An 18,805-nucleotide genomic window follows, 5' to 3' on the forward strand; every position below is an offset into this window, starting at 1 on the left:
ACGCTGCAGCGTACATTTACGGCGCATGTCCCTAAGGGGTTAAAAAAGAAAAAAATTCATGATGTTCCCTCTTTATTTGCTAACCAGCCAGGTAGAAAACAGAGAGATTGAAAAAAAATTACAAATACTATAAAAAAAAAAACCACTATATATTTGGTATTGCGTAAATGTACGATCTTTGAAAATATAATGTTTATTATCCCACACAGTGAACGGAGTAAACTTGAAAAAATTATAAACGGCAAAATGGATGATTTATGATCACATCACATCAACCATTGCTCTTAGAGGTATTCCCAAAATTTAAAATGATCCCCTATCCACATGATAGGGGATAGCTAGGTGATTAGTGAGGTCTGCCTGCTGGGACACCCACCAATCATCAGAACGGAGGAGTAATGTCCCTGATATTGCTTCATGCATTCTATTAGGGACGTGTCTGGGGGTGTGGTTAGGGCATGTCTGAGGGTGTGGTTAGAGAAGCATGACTGGGCTATAGGCTCTAGCCCTGGGTCTTTGGGAGACCTTGCAATACCTCTACCTATGACCAACCCCACCACATAGGGGTCCTACTGTTAGAAGGGCAGAGTGTGGAGGTATACATGGTCTACTCTGTGAGGGAAGCCACAATGAGCATTGGTATCCAGCTGTGCCAGAGCCAGAGGAGATTGTGGTAGCAGGGATGTATGAGATGTGTGAGAATGCACCTAGATTGCCTCACCGGGAGGGTGGGCAGAGTCTACCTGAACCCGAGATATCTGAAATACCATGTGAGAGAGAGAATGGGCCGTGTCACTGGAAGGTAGGGCAGAATGAGAGTGAACCAGAAGCAGGGATACCAAAGATGCTATGTGTGATAGTGAAGGGGTGGGAGGCACCTGATTGAGAAGAAGATCAGAGAATGGTTGTCTGTCTGTCAGGGACAACCCAGCCCCAAGATCCTGTAGGTATGAGGGCAGAAAGTGAAAGTAAGACAAGGTTACGGTGCTCTATGATCTGATCTGATCCAGAGCCTTTGCCCAGAGGTTCACCACCTTTCTTGCCCCAAATTGCCTGCAATTCTAATTTGCATAATTAATTATATATGCGTGATATCCCATTAACCCCCCCTGATCCCCCTGTACCACAATTATTCCAGCTGATTCCCCCCTGTGCCATACTCTTCCCCCTCTGAACTCCGCATCATAACCATTCCAATTGATTCTTACCCCCACTCTTTCCACTGATCCCCTTGTTCCATAATCATTCCAATTGATTTACCACCCCCCTCCCACCGATCCCCCTGTGCCGTAACCATTTTACCATTTCAATTCATCCCCTACCCCCCGTGCCATACTCTTTAACTTTTTTACCCATTTGAATTGATCCCCCCTTTGTGCCATTTCAGGGCGTCCCTGGTCAGTTCCTGCAGCCACCGCCACAGCACACTGTTTTAATGTGGCCACCGTGCCGGCTGCTTGTTATGCAGCACGGGCCGCGACCTAAAAACAGTGAGTGGCGGCTGCTGCAGGCAGGGCCGGGGCAGCAGGGCTAAAAGCGCATCATTTGATGCAGTAGCCAGGGGCTCTTTCCTGAAAAATATAAGCTTTTGCATATTCTTTCTACAAAACTACCAGCAGAGGCATTAAAATACCGGCTGGGTGGCAACCCCAGGTGGAACATCTGGTCTGGATTCAAAGGGACCTTGTAAGGGATGTTGAGAATGTTTTGTGGAGTTGCAGAGGGGGGACTGGGGGCATCTTCCCTTCACTTATATAGGGAGGGTACGCAGGTATTGTACTCCTCTATTGGTTTAGAGTATATGGACCCTCGTCTCTGATTTAAGAGAAGTTGAAAAGAAAGTTGGGATTGTCTAAAATGTCTGTTGTCGAGTTTGTTGTGAGGTTTGGGGACCACATGCAGGCCTTAATGGGGGAGGACCACATGCAGACCTTAATATGGGAGGACCACATGCAGACATTAATATGGGAAGACCACATGCAGACCTTAATGGGGGAGGACCACATGCAGACCTTAATGGGGGAGGACCACATGCAGAACTTAATGGGTAACGGCCACAATGCCCCCTCCCATAGACATGAATGGAGGGGGCGTGGCGTGATGTCATGTCCCCATCTCGGAAGCCCGTCGATTTCTGAAACTTCAGACGCAGCAACGCATAGAATGCGGGCTGCTGCAGGGAGATCGCCGGGGGTCCCAGTGGCGGGATGCTTTTACCTTTCATTCTGATTCTGAGATAGTTTTTTCGTGACATATTCTACTTTATGTTAGTGGTAAAATGTTGTCGATACTTGCATCATTTCTTGGTGAAAAATTCCAAAATATGATTAAAAAATTTAAAAGTTTGCATTTTTCTAACTTTGAAGCTCTCTGCTTGTAAGGAAAATAAACATTCTAAATAAATAATATTTTGAGTCACATATAAAATATGTCTACTTTATGTTTGCATCATAAAGTTGACATGTTTTTACTTTTGGAAGACATCAGAGGGCTTCAAAGTTCAGCAGCAATTTTCCAATTTTTCACAACATTTTCATTATCGGAATTTTTTATGGACCAGTTCAGCTTTGAAGTGGATTTGAAGGGCCTTCTTATTAGAAATAACCCACAAATAATCCCATTATAAAAATGGCACCCCTCAAAGTATTCAAAATGACATTCAGTAAGTGTATTAACCCTTTAGGTGTTTCACAGGAATAGCAGCAAAATAAAGGAGAAAATTCAAAATCGCATGTCCTTGTAGACCCAGTTTTGGAATTTTTACAAGAGGTAAAAGGAGAAAAAGCCTCTCAAAATTTGTAACCCAATTTCTCTCAAGTAAGGAAATACCTCATATGTATGTCAAGTGTTCGGTGGGCGCAATAGAGGCCTCAGAAGAGAAGGAGCAACAATGGGATTTTGGAGAGTGAGTTTTTCTGAAATTATTTTTGGGGGGCATGTCACATTTAGGAAGCCCCTATGGTGCCAGGACAGCAAAAAAGAAAAACCACATGGCATACCATTTTGGAAACTACACCCCTCAAGGCACGTAACAAGGGGTCCAGTGAGCCTTAACACCCCACAGGTGTTTGATGACTTTTCGTTAAAGTCGGATGTGTAAATGAAAAAAAAATGTTTTCACTAAAGTGCAGTTTTTTTTCCCAAATTGACCATTTTTATAAAGGGTAATGGGAGAAAATGCCCCCCAAAATTTGTAACCCCATTTCTTTTGAGTATGGAAATATCACATGTTAGGACGTAAAATGCTCTGTGGGCAAACTACAATGCTCATAAGAGAAGGAGTCACATTTGTCTTTTGGAAAGTAAATTTTGCTGAAATAGTTTTTGGGGGGTATGTCGCATTTAGGAACCCCCTATGGTGCCAGAACAGCAAAACAAAACACATGGCATGCTATTTTGGAAACTACACCCCTCAAGGAACGTAACAAGGGGCATAGTGAGCCTTAACACCTCAAAAGTATTTCACGACTTTTTGCTAAAGTTGGATGTGTAAATGGGGAAAAAAAAATTCACTAAAATGCTGTTTTTCCCCCCAAATTTTTCATTTTTACAAGGGGTAATAGGAGAAAATTACCCCCAATATATGTAACCCCATATCTTCTGAGTATGGAAATACCTCATGTGTGGACATCATGTGTTCTGCTGGCGCACTACAATGCTTAGAAGAGGAGGAGCACCATTGAGCTTTTGTAAAGGGAATTTGTTTAGAATGGAAGCCAAGTTCGTTTACAAAGCCCCCCCGTGGTGCCAGAATAGTGGACCCCCCCCCACATGTGAACCCATTTTGGAAACTACACCCCTCATGGAATGTAATAAGGGGTGCAGTGAGTATTTACACCCCACTGGCATTTGACAGATCTTTGGAACCGTGGGCTGAGCAAATGAAAAATTACATTTTTCATTTTCACGGACCACTGTTCCAAAAATCTCTCAGACACCTGTGGGGCGTAAATGCTCACTGTACCCCTTATTACATTACATGAAGGGTGTAGTTTCCAAAATGTGGTCACATGTGGGAGGGGTCCATTGTTCTGGCACTATGGGGGCTTTGTAAACACACGTGGCCTTCAATTTCGGACAAATTTTCTCTTCAAAATCCCAATGGCACTAACTCTCTTCTGAGCATTGTAGTACGCCCGCAGAGCACTTTACATCAACATATGGGGTATGTTTTTACTCAGAAGAAATGGGGTTACAAATTTTTTGGGGCTTTTTCCCTATTTTCCCTTGTGAAAATGAAAAATTTTGGGTAACACCAGCATTTTAGTGAAATTTTTTTTTCCCACCCAAATTTTATGAAAATTCGTCAAACACCTGTGGGGTGTTAAGGCTCACTATACCCCTTGTTACGTTCCGTGAGGGGTGTAGTTTCCAAAATGGGGGTATTTATGTTTTTGCGTTTATGTCAGAACCACTGTAAAATCAGCCACCCCTGTGCAAATCACCAATTTAGACCTCAAATGTACATAGTGCGCTCTCACTCCTGAGCCTTGTTGTGCGCCCACAGAGCATTTTACGTTCACATATGGAGTATTTCCTTTCTCAGGAGAAATTGCGTTACAAATTTTGGGGGTCTTTTTTTCCTTTTACCTCTTGTGAAAATAAAAAGTATGGGGCAACACCAGCATGTTAGTGTAACACCAGCATGTTAGTTTTTTTTTTTTTTTACACTAACAGGCTGGTGTAGACCCCAACTTTTCCTTTTCATAAGGGGTAAAAGGAGAAAAAGACCCCCAAAATATGTAGTGTAATTTCTCCCGAGTACGGAAATACCCCATACGACAGGGCTCTGAAGTGAGAGAGCGCCATGCACATTTGAGGACTAAATTAGGGATTGCATAGGGTGGACATAGGGGTATTCTACACCAGTGATTCCCAAACAGGGTGCCTCCAGCTGTTGCTAAACTCCCAGCATGCCTGGACAGTCAGTGGCTGGGAGTTGTTGTTTTGCAACAGCTGGAGGCTCCGTTTTGGAAACACTGCCGTACAATACTTTTTTCATTTTTATTCGGGGGACAGTGTAAGGGGGTGTATACGTAGTGTTTTACCCTTTATTATGTGTTAGTGTAGTGTTTTTAGGGTGCATTCACACTGGAGGCGGTTTACAGTTAGTTTACCGCTAGGAGTTTGCGCTGCAGCGAAAAATTTGCCGCAGCTCATACTTCAAGCAGGAAACTTAATGTAAACCTGCCCGTGTGAATGTAGCCTGTACCCTGTACATTCACATGGGGGGTAAACCTCCAGCTGTTTCAAAACTACAACTCCTAGCATGTACTGACAGACCGTGCATGCTGGGAGTTGTACTTTTGCAACAGCTGGAGGCACACTGGTTGGAAAACCTTCAGTTAGGTTCTGTTACCTAACTAAGTATTTTCCAACAAGTGGGCCTCCAGTTGTTGCAAAACTACAACTCCCAGCATGAACTGATCGCCAAAGTGCATGCTGGGAGATGTAGTTATGCAACAGCTGGAGGTAGGCAACTACAACTCCCAGCATGCCGAGACAGCTGTCTGCTGTTTGAGCATGCTGGGATTTGCAGTTTTGCAACCTCTGGAGGGCTACAGATTATAGACCACTGCACAGTGATCTCCAAACTGTGGCCCTTCAGATGTTGCAAAACTACAAATCCCAGCATGCCCACACAGCAAATAGCCACAGAGGGCCACAGTTGGGTCACTGTATAGTGGTCTCAAACTGTAGCCCTCCAGATGTTGCTAGGCAACTCACTGGCTTCCGTAGGATCCAGCCGCACGGCATCGCCGCTTGCCGATCTCCGACACCAATCCTCGCCCGCAGCCTCGCCCGCAGGGTAAGTGGACTTCGTCGCTGGTCCCCTTCGGTTTCCCCGTCCTGCCCTGCCTATTGTGGGGGGGGGGCAGAAAGGGTTAACCGAAAGTTACCCCCCCCCCCACCCTGATCTGCTATTGGTCGTATACGACCAATAGCAGGGATAGGAGGGGTGGCACCCCTGCCACCTCACTCCTATACCTTTAGGGGGATCATAGGTGTCTTGGACAACCGCGATCCCCCTTATTTTCCGGGTCACCATAGACTTGTATGACCCGGAATAGCCGCAAATCGCAAGTGTGAATTCACTTGCGATTTGCGGCCTTTGCCGACATGGGGAGGTCTGATGACCCCCCTGGGCATTTGCGCGGGATGCCTGCTGATCGATATCAGCAGTCAACCCGGTCCGGTCCCCGCCCGGTGGTGACCGAAATTCCCACGGGCGTACAGGTACGCCCTTGGTCCTTAACAGGTTAAGCCTGTAAGCCGTCTAGTAGACATGGTGAAATCTTTGATACTAAGTCACAAGTAGGGGGTGTGACATATCTATGGATTTCATAAATGGTGGATTGAAAACATGCAAGAATTATTCCTGTGACCAGCACCAGAGTAAAGATACCATACATTTTTGCTATTTTTGCTCTCTGCTGCCATTTCTGTCCATGTCAGGAACTGTCCAGAGCAGGAGAGGTTCTTTGTTGGGATTTGCTCCTGCTCTGGACAGTTCCGGACATGGACAGAGATGGTAGCAAAGAGCACTGTGGTCAGACTGGAAAGAGCTACACAACTTCCTGTGGAAGGATTAAGATTTTTCAATAGAAGTAATTTTCAAATCTGTTTAACTTTCTGGCACCAGTTAATTTGAAAACATTTTTTTTTTTTCCTCCGGAGTACCCTTTTAATTTTGCACCAAGTTTATTTTCCGCATCAACTTCTCACTGTCTTCAAAACCTTTTCTTGCAGTCATTCAGTAGGAACTGGATTTTTATTTTATTTTTCACTTTTACGCCAATTTGGCCATCATGTGACCAGGACTGATCTAATTAACCACTCTTACAAGCACTTTAGAAAGAATAGCATTTATTTCATAAAGTCATAGTACTCTTTTAGTTATGATTTAAAGAAGTTATCGTGAAGCTTAAATATAAGAATGTTAAGCTGTATTCCATATTGTGTGTATAGAGACTGAAGTCAGCACAACCTTACGCACGTCTTGCATCTACAGTCCATTGTTTGATAATAAATGAGGTTTGATAGCATACGCTGGAGCTCTCACTCACCGTACACAGCAGTTGTACCTCCAAAAATATATAACAAAAATGTGAGGCACTCACCAGCTGATATGTTCATTTTAGTATTTATTCTTCTTGATTGAAAACATTCAGTTAGGTTTGGGAATGAATGCCACACTAGTGGAGTCGCAGTTACAGCTCTGCTAGTGTGGCATCCGTACCCTAACCTGCCTGAATATTTTACGTAAGAAAAATTAGAGGCACTCACCAGCCGATGTGCTCAGTTTAGTATTTATTCTTCTTGATGGAAAACATTCAGGTAGGTTAGGGTATGAACACCACACTAGTGGAGTCACAGGAGCGGCTCTGCTAGTGTGGCGTCCATACCCTAATCAGCCTGAATGTTTTACATAAGAAAAATGAGAGGCACTCACCAGCCGATGTGCTCGATTTTGTATTTATTCTTCGTGCTGGAAAACATTCAGGCAGGTTAGGGTATGAACGCCACACTAGTGGAGTCGCAGGTGCGAAGAATAAATACAAAATCGAGCACATCGGCTGGTGTCCATTCCCTAACCTGTGGCGTCCATACCCTAACCTGCCCGAATGTTTTAAATAACAAAAATGAGAGGCACTCACCAGCCAATGTGCTCGATTTTGTATTCATTCTTCGTGCTGGAAAATATTCAGGCAGGTTAGGGTATGAATGCCACACTAGTGGAGTCGCAGGTGCGGCTCCACTAGTGTGGCGTCCATACCCTAACCAGCCTGAATGTTTTACATAAGAAAAATGAGAGGCACTCACCAGCCGATGTGCTCGATTTTGTATTTATTCTTTGTGCTGGAAAACATTCAGGCAGGTTAGGGTATGGATGCCAAACTAGCGGAGCCGCAACTGCGTCTTCAGGTGAGTGCCTCTCATTTTTGTTAGATATCATCGAATGTATTCCATATCAGATGAGAATACCCATCAAACTGTGGCCGGGATTACGGAAACAGACAACATGGCCACCTACGCCGTTTACGCATCTCCGATTCACTTCTATCTCGTTTCTGTAATTCCAGGCACCTCGGCCTTATTCAAGCAGGTAAGGTTGGGGGTATGGACTCTTGTTCTAGACTTGTGACCGCTGGATAAGCCGTAAATGTCTGAGATGGGACAACCCCTTTGATGTTGAGGGGACTAGGCACCATAGCTAAATACATTTGTCTAGGAAATGAAAACCAGAGCTGATTTTTTATTTTTTTTTCAAAAACAGGTTGTGTGTAGTACTGCAGCTCGGTTCCACTGAAGTGATTGGAAATAAGTTGTAATGTCACATAAAACCTGAGGAAAGGTGTGGCGCAGTTTTCTATTCCTAGACAACCCCCTTAAACGCAACTACATCGAAATATATAAAGCAGCAAAAAGAATGAGAATGCCAAAGATCTTAAAAAGGAAACTGAAGGAGCCCATGGAGCAGTCTTCTCTCATGCTTCGTGTCTTCATGGGCTTGATGATGCGCTCATGCTGGGTTAAGATGGCTTTCCTTGCGTCCTTCCACTTGCCAGGTCCACTCAGGCGGTACTGGTATGGGGTACATGGGCCGAATAGCATCTCCCAGGCCAGCTTGGGATCCCTCAGGAAAAATTGCAGCACGTTGGGCTTGCAGCCTACCTCTTCTGCTACTTGATCCATGTAAGCCACGTAGTCCACTTGTATGGTATGACGCTCGCTCTCCACATATCTGTATGAGAGAGGAACATTTGTAGTAGAATATCAATATAAATCTACTGAATCAGCTAAAATGTAAGGGGCTGGTAACATAACGTTTCGGCTGTATGCTGGAGGTATAGGTGGGGATGCCATCAAACAGGTATACCTAGGCATACTCCTGGCATAGTGATAGGATAGTAGACAAAACATCTTTTACATACAACTATGTTAAATGGGCACTCTCATTAAAACTAATTTTTGTTATTGCACTCCTTATGGTAAATAAAAAAGATTTCTAATATACTTTGGTTAAAAAATTAAGTTTTCTGTTTTATTTGTGCTTCAAAAAGCTCAAGAGCACATTTCCCCCCATCTCATACACAGACTTAGGACCGAGGTCCAAACACAGGAAGTGCAGAATGGAGTGCTGAGGGGGTGTCCAACCAACAGCAAATGGTAGTTAAGTGTGAGAGGAGCTATGGTTGGACGAGGCTGGACACACCCCCCTCAGCACTCCAGGCTGCACTTCCTGTGTTTGAGCTTCGGTCCTAAGTCTGTGTATGAGATGGGGGAAATGTGCTCTTGAGATTTTTTTAAGCACAAATAAAACATAGAAAACTTCATTTTTTTTAAACAAAGTATATTAGAAATATTTTTTATTTACCATAAGGAGTGCAATAGCAAAAATATGTTTAAATGAGAGTTACCATTTAAAGGGGTACTGCGCTGAAAAACATTTTTTTTTTAAATCAACTGGAGCCAGAAAGTTAAGTAAATTTGTAAATTACTTCTATTGAAAAAATCTTAATCCTTCCAGTACTTATAAGCTCCAGAGGAAGTTCTTTTATTTTTGAATTTCCTTATTGTCTGACCACAGTGCTCTCTGTTGACACTTCTGTCCACGTCGGAAACTGTCCACAGTACAAGCAAATCCCCATAGGAAACCTCTTCTGCTCTGGACAGTTCCTGACATGGACAGAGGTGTCAGCAGAGGGCACTGTGGTCAGATAAAAAGGAAATTCAAAAAGAAAAGAACTTCCTCTGGAGCATACAGCAGCTGATAAGTACTGGAAGGATTAAAATGTTTTAATAGAAGTAATTTACAAAGCTATTTAACTTTCTGTCATCAGTTGATATTAAAAAAAAAATTCCAGTGGAGTACCCCTTTAAGTCTGTTTTACTCAGGCCAGGGCCGGCCTTCAGGGCAAGCTACCTTCAATCGCACAGGGCACGTCACTTGAACAGGTGTAAGGGGGCACTGCGCTGGCTTCCATTCCTTGCAGGATCAGCATCGCTCATAACATTAACTGTAAGCATGTCCTACTGGCGCGCTTAGGCTAAGTTCACACTGCGTAAATAATATGAGCATATTTTATTTACATTCCGAATTTCAGAGTTTATTTATCTTTTTATTATCGGCATAAAAGTCAACAAAAAAATAGTGGCAAAAAAATTTAAAGGGTGTGCCGCGTTACGACCACGGTGCCTGAGTATCGTGACGTCATGCCCCCTCCCATAGACTTGCATTGAGGGGGCGGGGCGTGACGTCACGTCACAATTCTCTGGCCCTGTGGTCGTCACACTGCACACTCTGAGCCTCCAGCGCTGCGAAGAGCTCGCAAAGGTGGGTGCTGAAAGATTGCGGGGGTCCCCAGCGGCGAGACCCCTGCGATCAGACATCTTATCCCCTATTCTTTGGATAAGTACTATGGATGTATTAGGGCCGGAGTATCCCTTTAATAATGACTGTATTTTTACGCAGTATGAACTTAGTCTTACAACTAAATGCAGTGGCCACAGGCAGCATTATGCCTGCAGTCACAAGAGGCCACTCTTTTCCTCCGCTCTCCGGCACATGAGTAATATCACACAGGAACCTGCAGCGCAGAGACTGTACGGAAAGCAGGAAAAAATATGAGTATGGTGGGTTTTTTTTTACACATTGAAGGGGGGGGGGGTACTACTTACAAGGTTGCTACCTGCAGGGGGGATACTACGTAAATGGTAACCTACCTACAGGGATGATGCTACCCATAGCAGTCTACCCACATGCATGGAGATACTACGTACTGGGGCTTACATACAGGGAGACTTACCTACAGGCGGATACTACCTACAAGGAGACCTACCTAGCGGGGGATACTACCTGCGATGGGTAAACTACCTACAGGGGAACCTACATACAAGGAAATCTACCTACAGAGAGAAATACCTAGTAGGGTGATACTACCTACAGGGGGGATACTACCTACAGGAGGATCTACCTACAATGGTGAGACTACTTACATATAGGGACTTACCTACAGAAAGGACCTACATACAGGGAGACTTACCTACAGGCGGATACTACCTACAAGGAGACCTACCTAGCGGGGGATACTACCTGCAATGGGTAAACTACCTACAGGGGAACCTACATACAAGGAAATCTACCTACAGAGAGACATACCTCGTAGGGTGATACTACCTACAGGAGGACCTACCTACAACGGTGAGACTACTTACATATAGGGACTTACCTACAGAAGGGACCTACATACAAGGGGGAACTTACCTAAAAAGGGCAGGAGGGGTGTTAGGATTAGTTAGGGAATATAATCTGAGTTAGTTTAGAAAATATAGATTGATGACAGGTTCTCTTCAATTTACATTCCAGCCCCACGTCGCCCTGATTCCGATTCTCATAACGCTGAGGGGAACCGGAAGTCTCGTTGCACAACCTTCTGAAGACGCTACAACTTTTGTGTGACTGACCTCATTGTATTTCGTGTACAGGCAGGAGGAGTATGCCTTTATTGTAATACTTAGTTTTTGGAGGTTTTTTTTGTGCCAAAAAAATTCAACATGGTGCCAAGTCAAGACCGGCCCTGACTCCAGCTACACGGCAGCGGGTGATAATGTGATCGTCAGGATGAAAAACAAAAATCAACATGGCTTCCTGCTGAGCTGTATACACAACACCCACTGGGGGGCTGGGAATCATGAAGCGATCGTTTACAAGAGAGGTCAAAATTTACAGCAGAGCTGCCGGTCACAATAGTTACATTTCTACGACCATTTGTTTAGATTTTCCAAAGATTAAATTTTTAGAGAATTAAAGGGGTTGTCCGGTGATAGCTATCACGCCCCCTCCCATAGGCTTGCATTGAGGGGCGGAGCGTGACGTCCCACAGGGGCGGAGGCGTGACCTCACATGCCGCCGACCCTGCGGTCGCCCGTTATCAGACCCGAAGCGAACACGCTCCGGGGACTGATTACAAACAGGGTGCCTCGTGCAAGGTCCCGGGGGTCCCCAGCTGCGGGACTCCCGTGATCAGGCATCTTATCCCCTATCCTTTGGATAGGGGATAAGATGTGTAAGCACCGGACAACCCCTTTAAGGAATGGCAGTAGGGAGGATGAGTACACAGGAATGTTGTGGTCCAAGCCAACATTGGAGAGGAAAGAACATAGCTTCCTGAAAGGGGAGATAAAGAATGTAGGGAATGTAGAACGAAATTAAATTTTATGTTCAAAATCATGGTGGGTTTGACCTCTGGGACCCCCACCGATCCAAAAAAACGGGGACAATATTGTCCTAGGCATGCACAGAGCACTCCGTGCATGCACAGCCAGTGCTCCATTCTTTTTTCATTGGGACACTGAACATTGCCAAGCTCCTAACTTGGTAATGTTCAGGGGCCCCACAGAGAATGAATGGAGTGCTGTCCCCGTTCACATGGTATGCTCCATTCATTTGGGGGATAATTTTGTCACTGCTCTTGGGATCGGTGGGGGTCCCAGTGGTTGGACTCCAACTGAACGGCTTTTTATACCCTATCCTATGGTGATAACAATCCGAGAAGATAGAACCCCCTTAAAGAAGACCTGTGGCCCATATAAAAAAGTCAGGACAGGGGTGAGGAGGGATGCTATACCGATTGATATATCTGTGCTCTGCTTCTCTAGGCTGCAGAACAAGGCTGGAAAAGCAGAGCACCATCAGGATGGCACAGGGGCAAGTAGGGACCCTCTGTCCATCATGCAGGCTGATCGGGACCCCATGATCACCCTGAGGTTCAGATCAGGCCCCCCCTTCCCCCACCCCACCCCCCCTCAACCAACTGGCACCAGTAATTTACCCTTAAGGGTTTATAGCCTTTCAGCAGCGATTGTTGATGACCGATAACCAGGGGCCGCAGCTAATAGCCTGCAGCGGCTTTGCCGCTGCAGGCTATTAGCTGCGGCCCCTGGTTATTGTTTCCAACAAAATCCCACTCTAAAGCTGGTCCACTCCCACAGGACGTACCTACATGCCCTAGGGAGGGAAAGTCTAGGCATGTGCTGAGGTTCCTTAAGGGTTTGAGCATTGACTTACAGGGACACTACCTCCAATAGGTGGCATGAGAGAGCCAGCCCCATTGTACAATTTTACAAATGGGGAGGGGGCATCTGGTGTCTGAACTTCAAGTTGGAGTAAAAAAAACTTTCACATCGCTTATATGTGAACTAATGAAGGACTTACCAGACCATGTGACTGTTCGAGGCCTATCGGGCAGAGTATTTCCTTATCTGTTCTAATTCTTCTGTCTTATCGAGGACTTATTACTTTAGTGGGTCTTTAGTCTTTATAAACCTTTGTGGGCTATAAACTGCTGCTATTTCTGTGTATTATCATGCTGTTTAGTTGTGGGTTTCCTTTCAGGGACTGAGCGCCGGGTAATAAACATTTTGAACTTTGACCTATAGTTCAATATATGTTTCTATTATCTATTGACCACAAAATAAAAAAAATGTTCCTACTGGCGTTAATGATTACAATATAGATATAAATGCACATAATATTAGTTGTCAAAGTTACCTATATTAACAAACTGAAAAATTTTTATGAGAAAACAAAAAGAAAAATTATTTCTATATATGTATTATATTTATATAGTGATTTCATTGCTAGTATTTTGGGGAAAATTTGTTGTTTTGATAACTTTTTAATACATTTTTTTTCTCTGGGATGTGAGGGAACCAAAAAAAGGGAAATTCTGTCATTGGGTTATTGTTTTTTTTTAGCATTCTTCCTGCAGAATCAATAATATTATATTTTCAATCAGACATTCCTGATAATGTTTCGGGGAGTTTATCGTTTTTTGGGGGAAAAAGAAAAAAAAAGAGATTTCAACTTTTATTATATGGGAGTATTGCCCCCCCTCCAGATGAATTTCCCCCGTCACATTCAGGACAGCCCTGTGTCCCAAAAGGATGTCCCGGTTACCTTTCTGCTGCCTCGCGTTAACTTAAAAAACGCAGGGGCCACCGGGAGGTAGCACACGCAGGGATGTGACTGACGTCCATAGGAGCAGTGCAGAGTGGAGCAGCGAGGACACGTGCATGGTAAGTTACCAGCGTCACGTCATCTTCGGTGTTCTGACCACAACTCCTCTAGTCCCGGGACCTACTGCTATGGCCTATAGGCCATAGCAGTAGATCATGACCCCTGACCCGAGGAGCTTTGGTCGGAGCACTGAAGTGGGGCAGTACACAAACATACAGCCTCCAGCCATACACTGTGGGGGGGGGGACTGCCTACCTATTGTGGGGAGAACTATATTGCCTACCTAATGTGGCGGGAACTATACTGCCAACCTAATGTGGGGGGAACTATACTGCCAACCTAATGTGGGGAAACTATGCTGCCAATCTAATGTGGGGGAACTATGCTGCCAACCTAATGTGGGGGAACTATGCTGCCAATCTAATGTGGGGGAACTATGCTGCCAACCTAATGTGGGGGAACTATACTGCCAACCTAATGTGGGGGAACTATGCTGCCAACCTAGTGTGGGGGCACTATGCTGACAATCTAGTGTGGGGAAACTATGCTGCCTACATAGTGTGGGGGGACTATGCTGCCTACCTAGTGTGGGGGAAATAGGCTGCATACTTAAAGGGGTACTCCACTGCCACAGCGTTCTGAACATTTTGTTCCCAACCCTGGGTGCGGGCTGCGAGGGTTGTGATGTCACAGCCATGCCCCTTGTGACGTCACACCACGGGCACCACACCCCCTCAAAGCAAGTTTATGGGAGGGGCGTGTCTACCACTGCACAATACTCTGATAGTGCCCGTCCCGAGACTAGACTCTGGATCCGCCCCTGCTCCAACCGTTTAAAGATGCACTAAAAAAATAATTAGTTAAGACTTTTCGACCTAAATATCATATAACATTAAAAAAATTAAAGTAAAAAAAAAATGCATATTGAATATTATTCATTTTACAATGGTAACTGGGGGGTTCCCATAACCAAAATGTATCACATATCCATAGACTACGTGATAAGTGGTTGATCTGTGGAGCCCACCACCAATCATGAGAACTTCGTTCCCCATGTTTGAATGGGGAAGTGGTCAAGCATGGGATCTTCTGCTTCATTCAAAGTCTTAAGGACTGCTAGAGATACCCAACCATAGCACTCAGCCATCTCCAGCACTTTTTTAAAATTTGGGTAGATCAATAGCAAGAATGCCCAACTGGAGGGACAATGGACCAATGTTCTTGTAATTGGTGGAGGCCCCTGTAGATGGATCCCCATCGATCAACCACTTATCATCTAACCTCTGGATGGGTTTTACGTTTTGATTCTGGATAAAACACTTTATGTATGACCAACATTTTGACTCAAGGATGCCAACCTCTTCTCTATGTCCTGTTTTCTCTTCATGATCTCAGCCTTCATGTCACTCATCGATGGCAAATGACTGATACCTAGAAACACAATGCAAGTGGTTTAAAAAACTTACCAATAATATAAATGAGTAAACAGTCAATACCGGAGAGCAAAGTATGGACGGAGCAATTGCAGCAAACACACAATTGCAGCATAGTGGGGAGACAAAAGAATGAGCAGGGGAACATGGATGGGCAAAGACCATTTCTCACTTCAAGGGTGCATCTTCTGGCCTCCATGCCGGAAGAAGCACCCTTGAGGTAAGAAACGGTCATTGCCTGTAGGCCAGAAGAGGTTAAAAAAACAATTGTTGCCTGGAGGCCGGAAGAAGCACCCTTGAGGTGAGAAACGGTCATAGTCTATCCATGCTTCCCATAAGTCCTGTTGTCTCCCTGCTATGCTGCAATTGTCTGTTTACTGGCTATTAATAAAGAAGACTTTTTGACACTGTATATACCGGTGAGTGCTCCGTCCATACTTTGTTCTCTTGTATTGACTGTATAGACTTTTTGGATGTATCAATAACCCAAATTGTATCATAGCAGCTCCTCTGCCTTAAAGCTGTGATTTCTCCTGCCATAATCTCTGTGCCCAGATACTTCTCTTTGGCGTTTAATAATATAAATGACATATCTGATCATAAACATTTTAAAATAATTTAGCGATATAGTTATTACCTTTGAAGACTCTCGTTGCCCAGCGGGCCTGCATCTCGGAAATGGGCATTATGGCCCCAATTGGTTGGATGCAGCCAATGAAAGCTACGGTTGGTTTCTCCAAATGTGGTGGGAACATCATTTTATATAGAGGGGCTTGGTTTTTTTCAACTTTTATGACTGAATCGTCAAAAAAAGGAAAAAAGAATTTGTAGCCTGTGGCAAAAATCACAACATCAATGTCTTTTTCCACTGTCCCGTCTTCAAATTCGACATCTTTCTCAAAAAACCTCTTAATGTTGGTCTTCATCAGCACTTTTCCAGAGATGATGCGATTGGGGAGGTCATCACTGATCGTAGGGTGTTGGCTGAGAAACCTGCATAAATTAAATAGAAAAGACATTACTGGTTATATATAGTTGTAACTAAAAGGAAATATCACCCTGACAAAATGCAAACTTGTTCTCTTTCTAGAGAAATTACTATTATTTCCAATAAAATATTCTTTCATGAAACATAAAGCTTTGAATGGATTGTCCCTGGACAGGCCACTATCTATAACACAGAGAGGAGAGTGGCTACAAAAAGCATCTCTTGCCTTAAGGACCCAGCACACTAAGTCTTACACGGACAGTTGGCATACTGCTTTATGGTAAGACCCATGGACATAGGCAAAATAGACAGGAACTGTCCCTTTTACATGAATGGTAAAAGGTGTCTGGGTGTACTCTGTGACCTTTACAGAGATCATTCCACAGGTAGGGGAAGGCTGAGCTGTGAGCATCATCTATTGTGAAGATGTGTGTCTTATCTTTATACTGGTGTCACCTTTCACTGTAATGCTGTACATATCACTTCTCAGCATCCTTCTTCTTCTTATCAACACAGACAGAACAGGAAGTCTTAGCTTAATTTTAGGCCTAGTGGCCAAAATAAAAGGTGCAAGATTTCAGGATTATTTTAAAATATAGATAGTAAAATAGAGAAAAAAACATTAGCAAAAATTCTTTAAAAATTATGTTTTACCTTAAAACACAATTTAAAGAGTAGCTGTCATATCCCACAAAGAACTGTTTCTCAGAACCTAATCCTGATCATGTACATATCATTTTTATGTGTCTAGCACCGATCTGTTGCTCACTTGGTTTGCCATCCTGTGCTCTTGAGGGGGCGTGTCCTTACTCTACATGACCTATCTTTTCCCCTGAGCCTTCTGTGCTGGGTCCTAGCCTGTGTTTAAGCTGGGACAAAGATGACGCTGCAGCCGGAGAGGAATCTGTTCTGGATGGTGTATAGACTAGGGATCGACCGATTATTGGTATGGCCGATATTATCGTCCGATTATCACGATTTTGGGCATTATCGGTATCGGCAATTATCTTGCCGATAAGCCGATAATGCCCCGCCCCCCGCACCGCCCCCACCGCACCGCAACCGCCACCCCCTCGACCCGCCGCACCGCACCGCCGACCCACAGCACCCCCCACCGTGATGCTAGGCGGTATAACGGTATGGATTTTTTCCCATACCGCTATACCGGTCGGCCCCCTCCCCCACCCTCCCAGTCAATAAAAAAATTAAACTTACCCGTAATGGGGGTGGTTCGGGCCATCCATCCATCGTTCCTGTAGCGTCCGGGGGCGTTCCGGGTGGAGGGTGGTCCGGTCCGGGCTGTCCTTCTTCTCCCACAGTCTTCTTCTCCACTCCGGGCAGGCTCCGGCCTAGTACTCTGCATAGACGCCGCTACGCCGTGACGTCAGGTGCGTCGCTGCGCACAGGCGTCACTGCGCACGGGCGTCACTGCGCAGCGACATCTATGCAGCGTACTAGGCCGGAGCCTGCCTGGAGTGGAGAAGATGACCGCCGGAGAAGAAGGACAGCCCGGACCGGACCACCCTCCACCCGGAAAGCCCCCGGACGCTACAGGAACGATGGATGGATGGCCCGGACCACCCTGACAGGTAAGGGGAGAGAAGCGGGTGGTGGCGGCGGCGGCCTATGGCCCCGCAAAAGCCACTGCAGATCATTGATTTAAAGCGCCCGCTTTAAATCAATGATCTGCAGCGGTGTCGCAGGGGGTTAAATAGCCGATAACTTATACCGGAATATCGGTATAAGTTATCGGCTATCGGCCCTAACCTGCACCGATTATCGGTATCGGTATCGGCCCTAAAAAAACGATATCGGTCGATCCCTAGTAGAGACCCCTTGTGGTGTTTTTTTTTTTTTTTTTTTTTTTTTTTTAATAAGTCATGTTTCTTAAAAAGCATATACCATATATTAAAAAGGTTAAAGGGGTACTCCCCTGGAAAACATTATTATTATTATTATTATTATTTTAATCAACTGGTGCCAGAAAGTTAAACAGATTTGTAAATGATTTGAAATAATAGCTTATGCCTCTAGGACCTCACCACGTATGGTGCATAATGGTATGGGTGGAAGTAATTTAAGATATAACAGCGCTACTAATATGAATTGTTTAAAATAAATATAAAATATACAATAGATTAACACATTTAGCTGGCACTAACTGGTGATATTCCCACTGGGCCCTAGTGGGGTATCATATAAAAATAGAAAAAAAATTAATGGAAATAAAAAATGGAAAATAATAAATAATGTCCTGTATGACAGTGCTCAAATAAGTCCGTTTGTCCGCAAACTTAGTAGATCCATAGAAGTCCAATTTTTATGAATGAATGAACTTGTAAAAATAGTCAATAAATGGAC

At 44.5% G+C, this 18,805-nt stretch overlaps 1 protein-coding gene across 5 annotated transcripts in view; it reads right to left on the reverse strand.

Moving 5' to 3' along the window:
- Positions 1-7,539: 7,539 nt before the first annotated feature.
- LOC130275391 (flavin-containing monooxygenase 5-like) overlaps positions 7,540-18,805 on the reverse strand; it is a 54,636-nt gene continuing 43,370 nt past the window's right edge. For all 5 annotated transcript variants that reach the window (XM_056523289.1, XM_056523287.1, XM_056523286.1 and 2 more), the window contains 3 exons: positions 16,094-16,449; positions 15,382-15,454; positions 7,540-8,746 (listed from right to left, as the gene is read on the reverse strand). In XM_056523289.1, coding sequence (XP_056379264.1) covers positions 8,401-8,746; positions 15,382-15,454; positions 16,094-16,449 — 775 coding nt within the window. In that variant the 3' untranslated portion in view covers positions 7,540-8,400. The remainder of the gene's footprint in view (positions 8,747-15,381; positions 15,455-16,093; positions 16,450-18,805) is intronic.

This window comes from Hyla sarda, chromosome 6, assembly GCF_029499605.1.
Source record: "Hyla sarda isolate aHylSar1 chromosome 6, aHylSar1.hap1, whole genome shotgun sequence".
In the NCBI taxonomy this organism is placed as follows: domain Eukaryota; kingdom Metazoa; phylum Chordata; class Amphibia; order Anura; family Hylidae; genus Hyla; species Hyla sarda.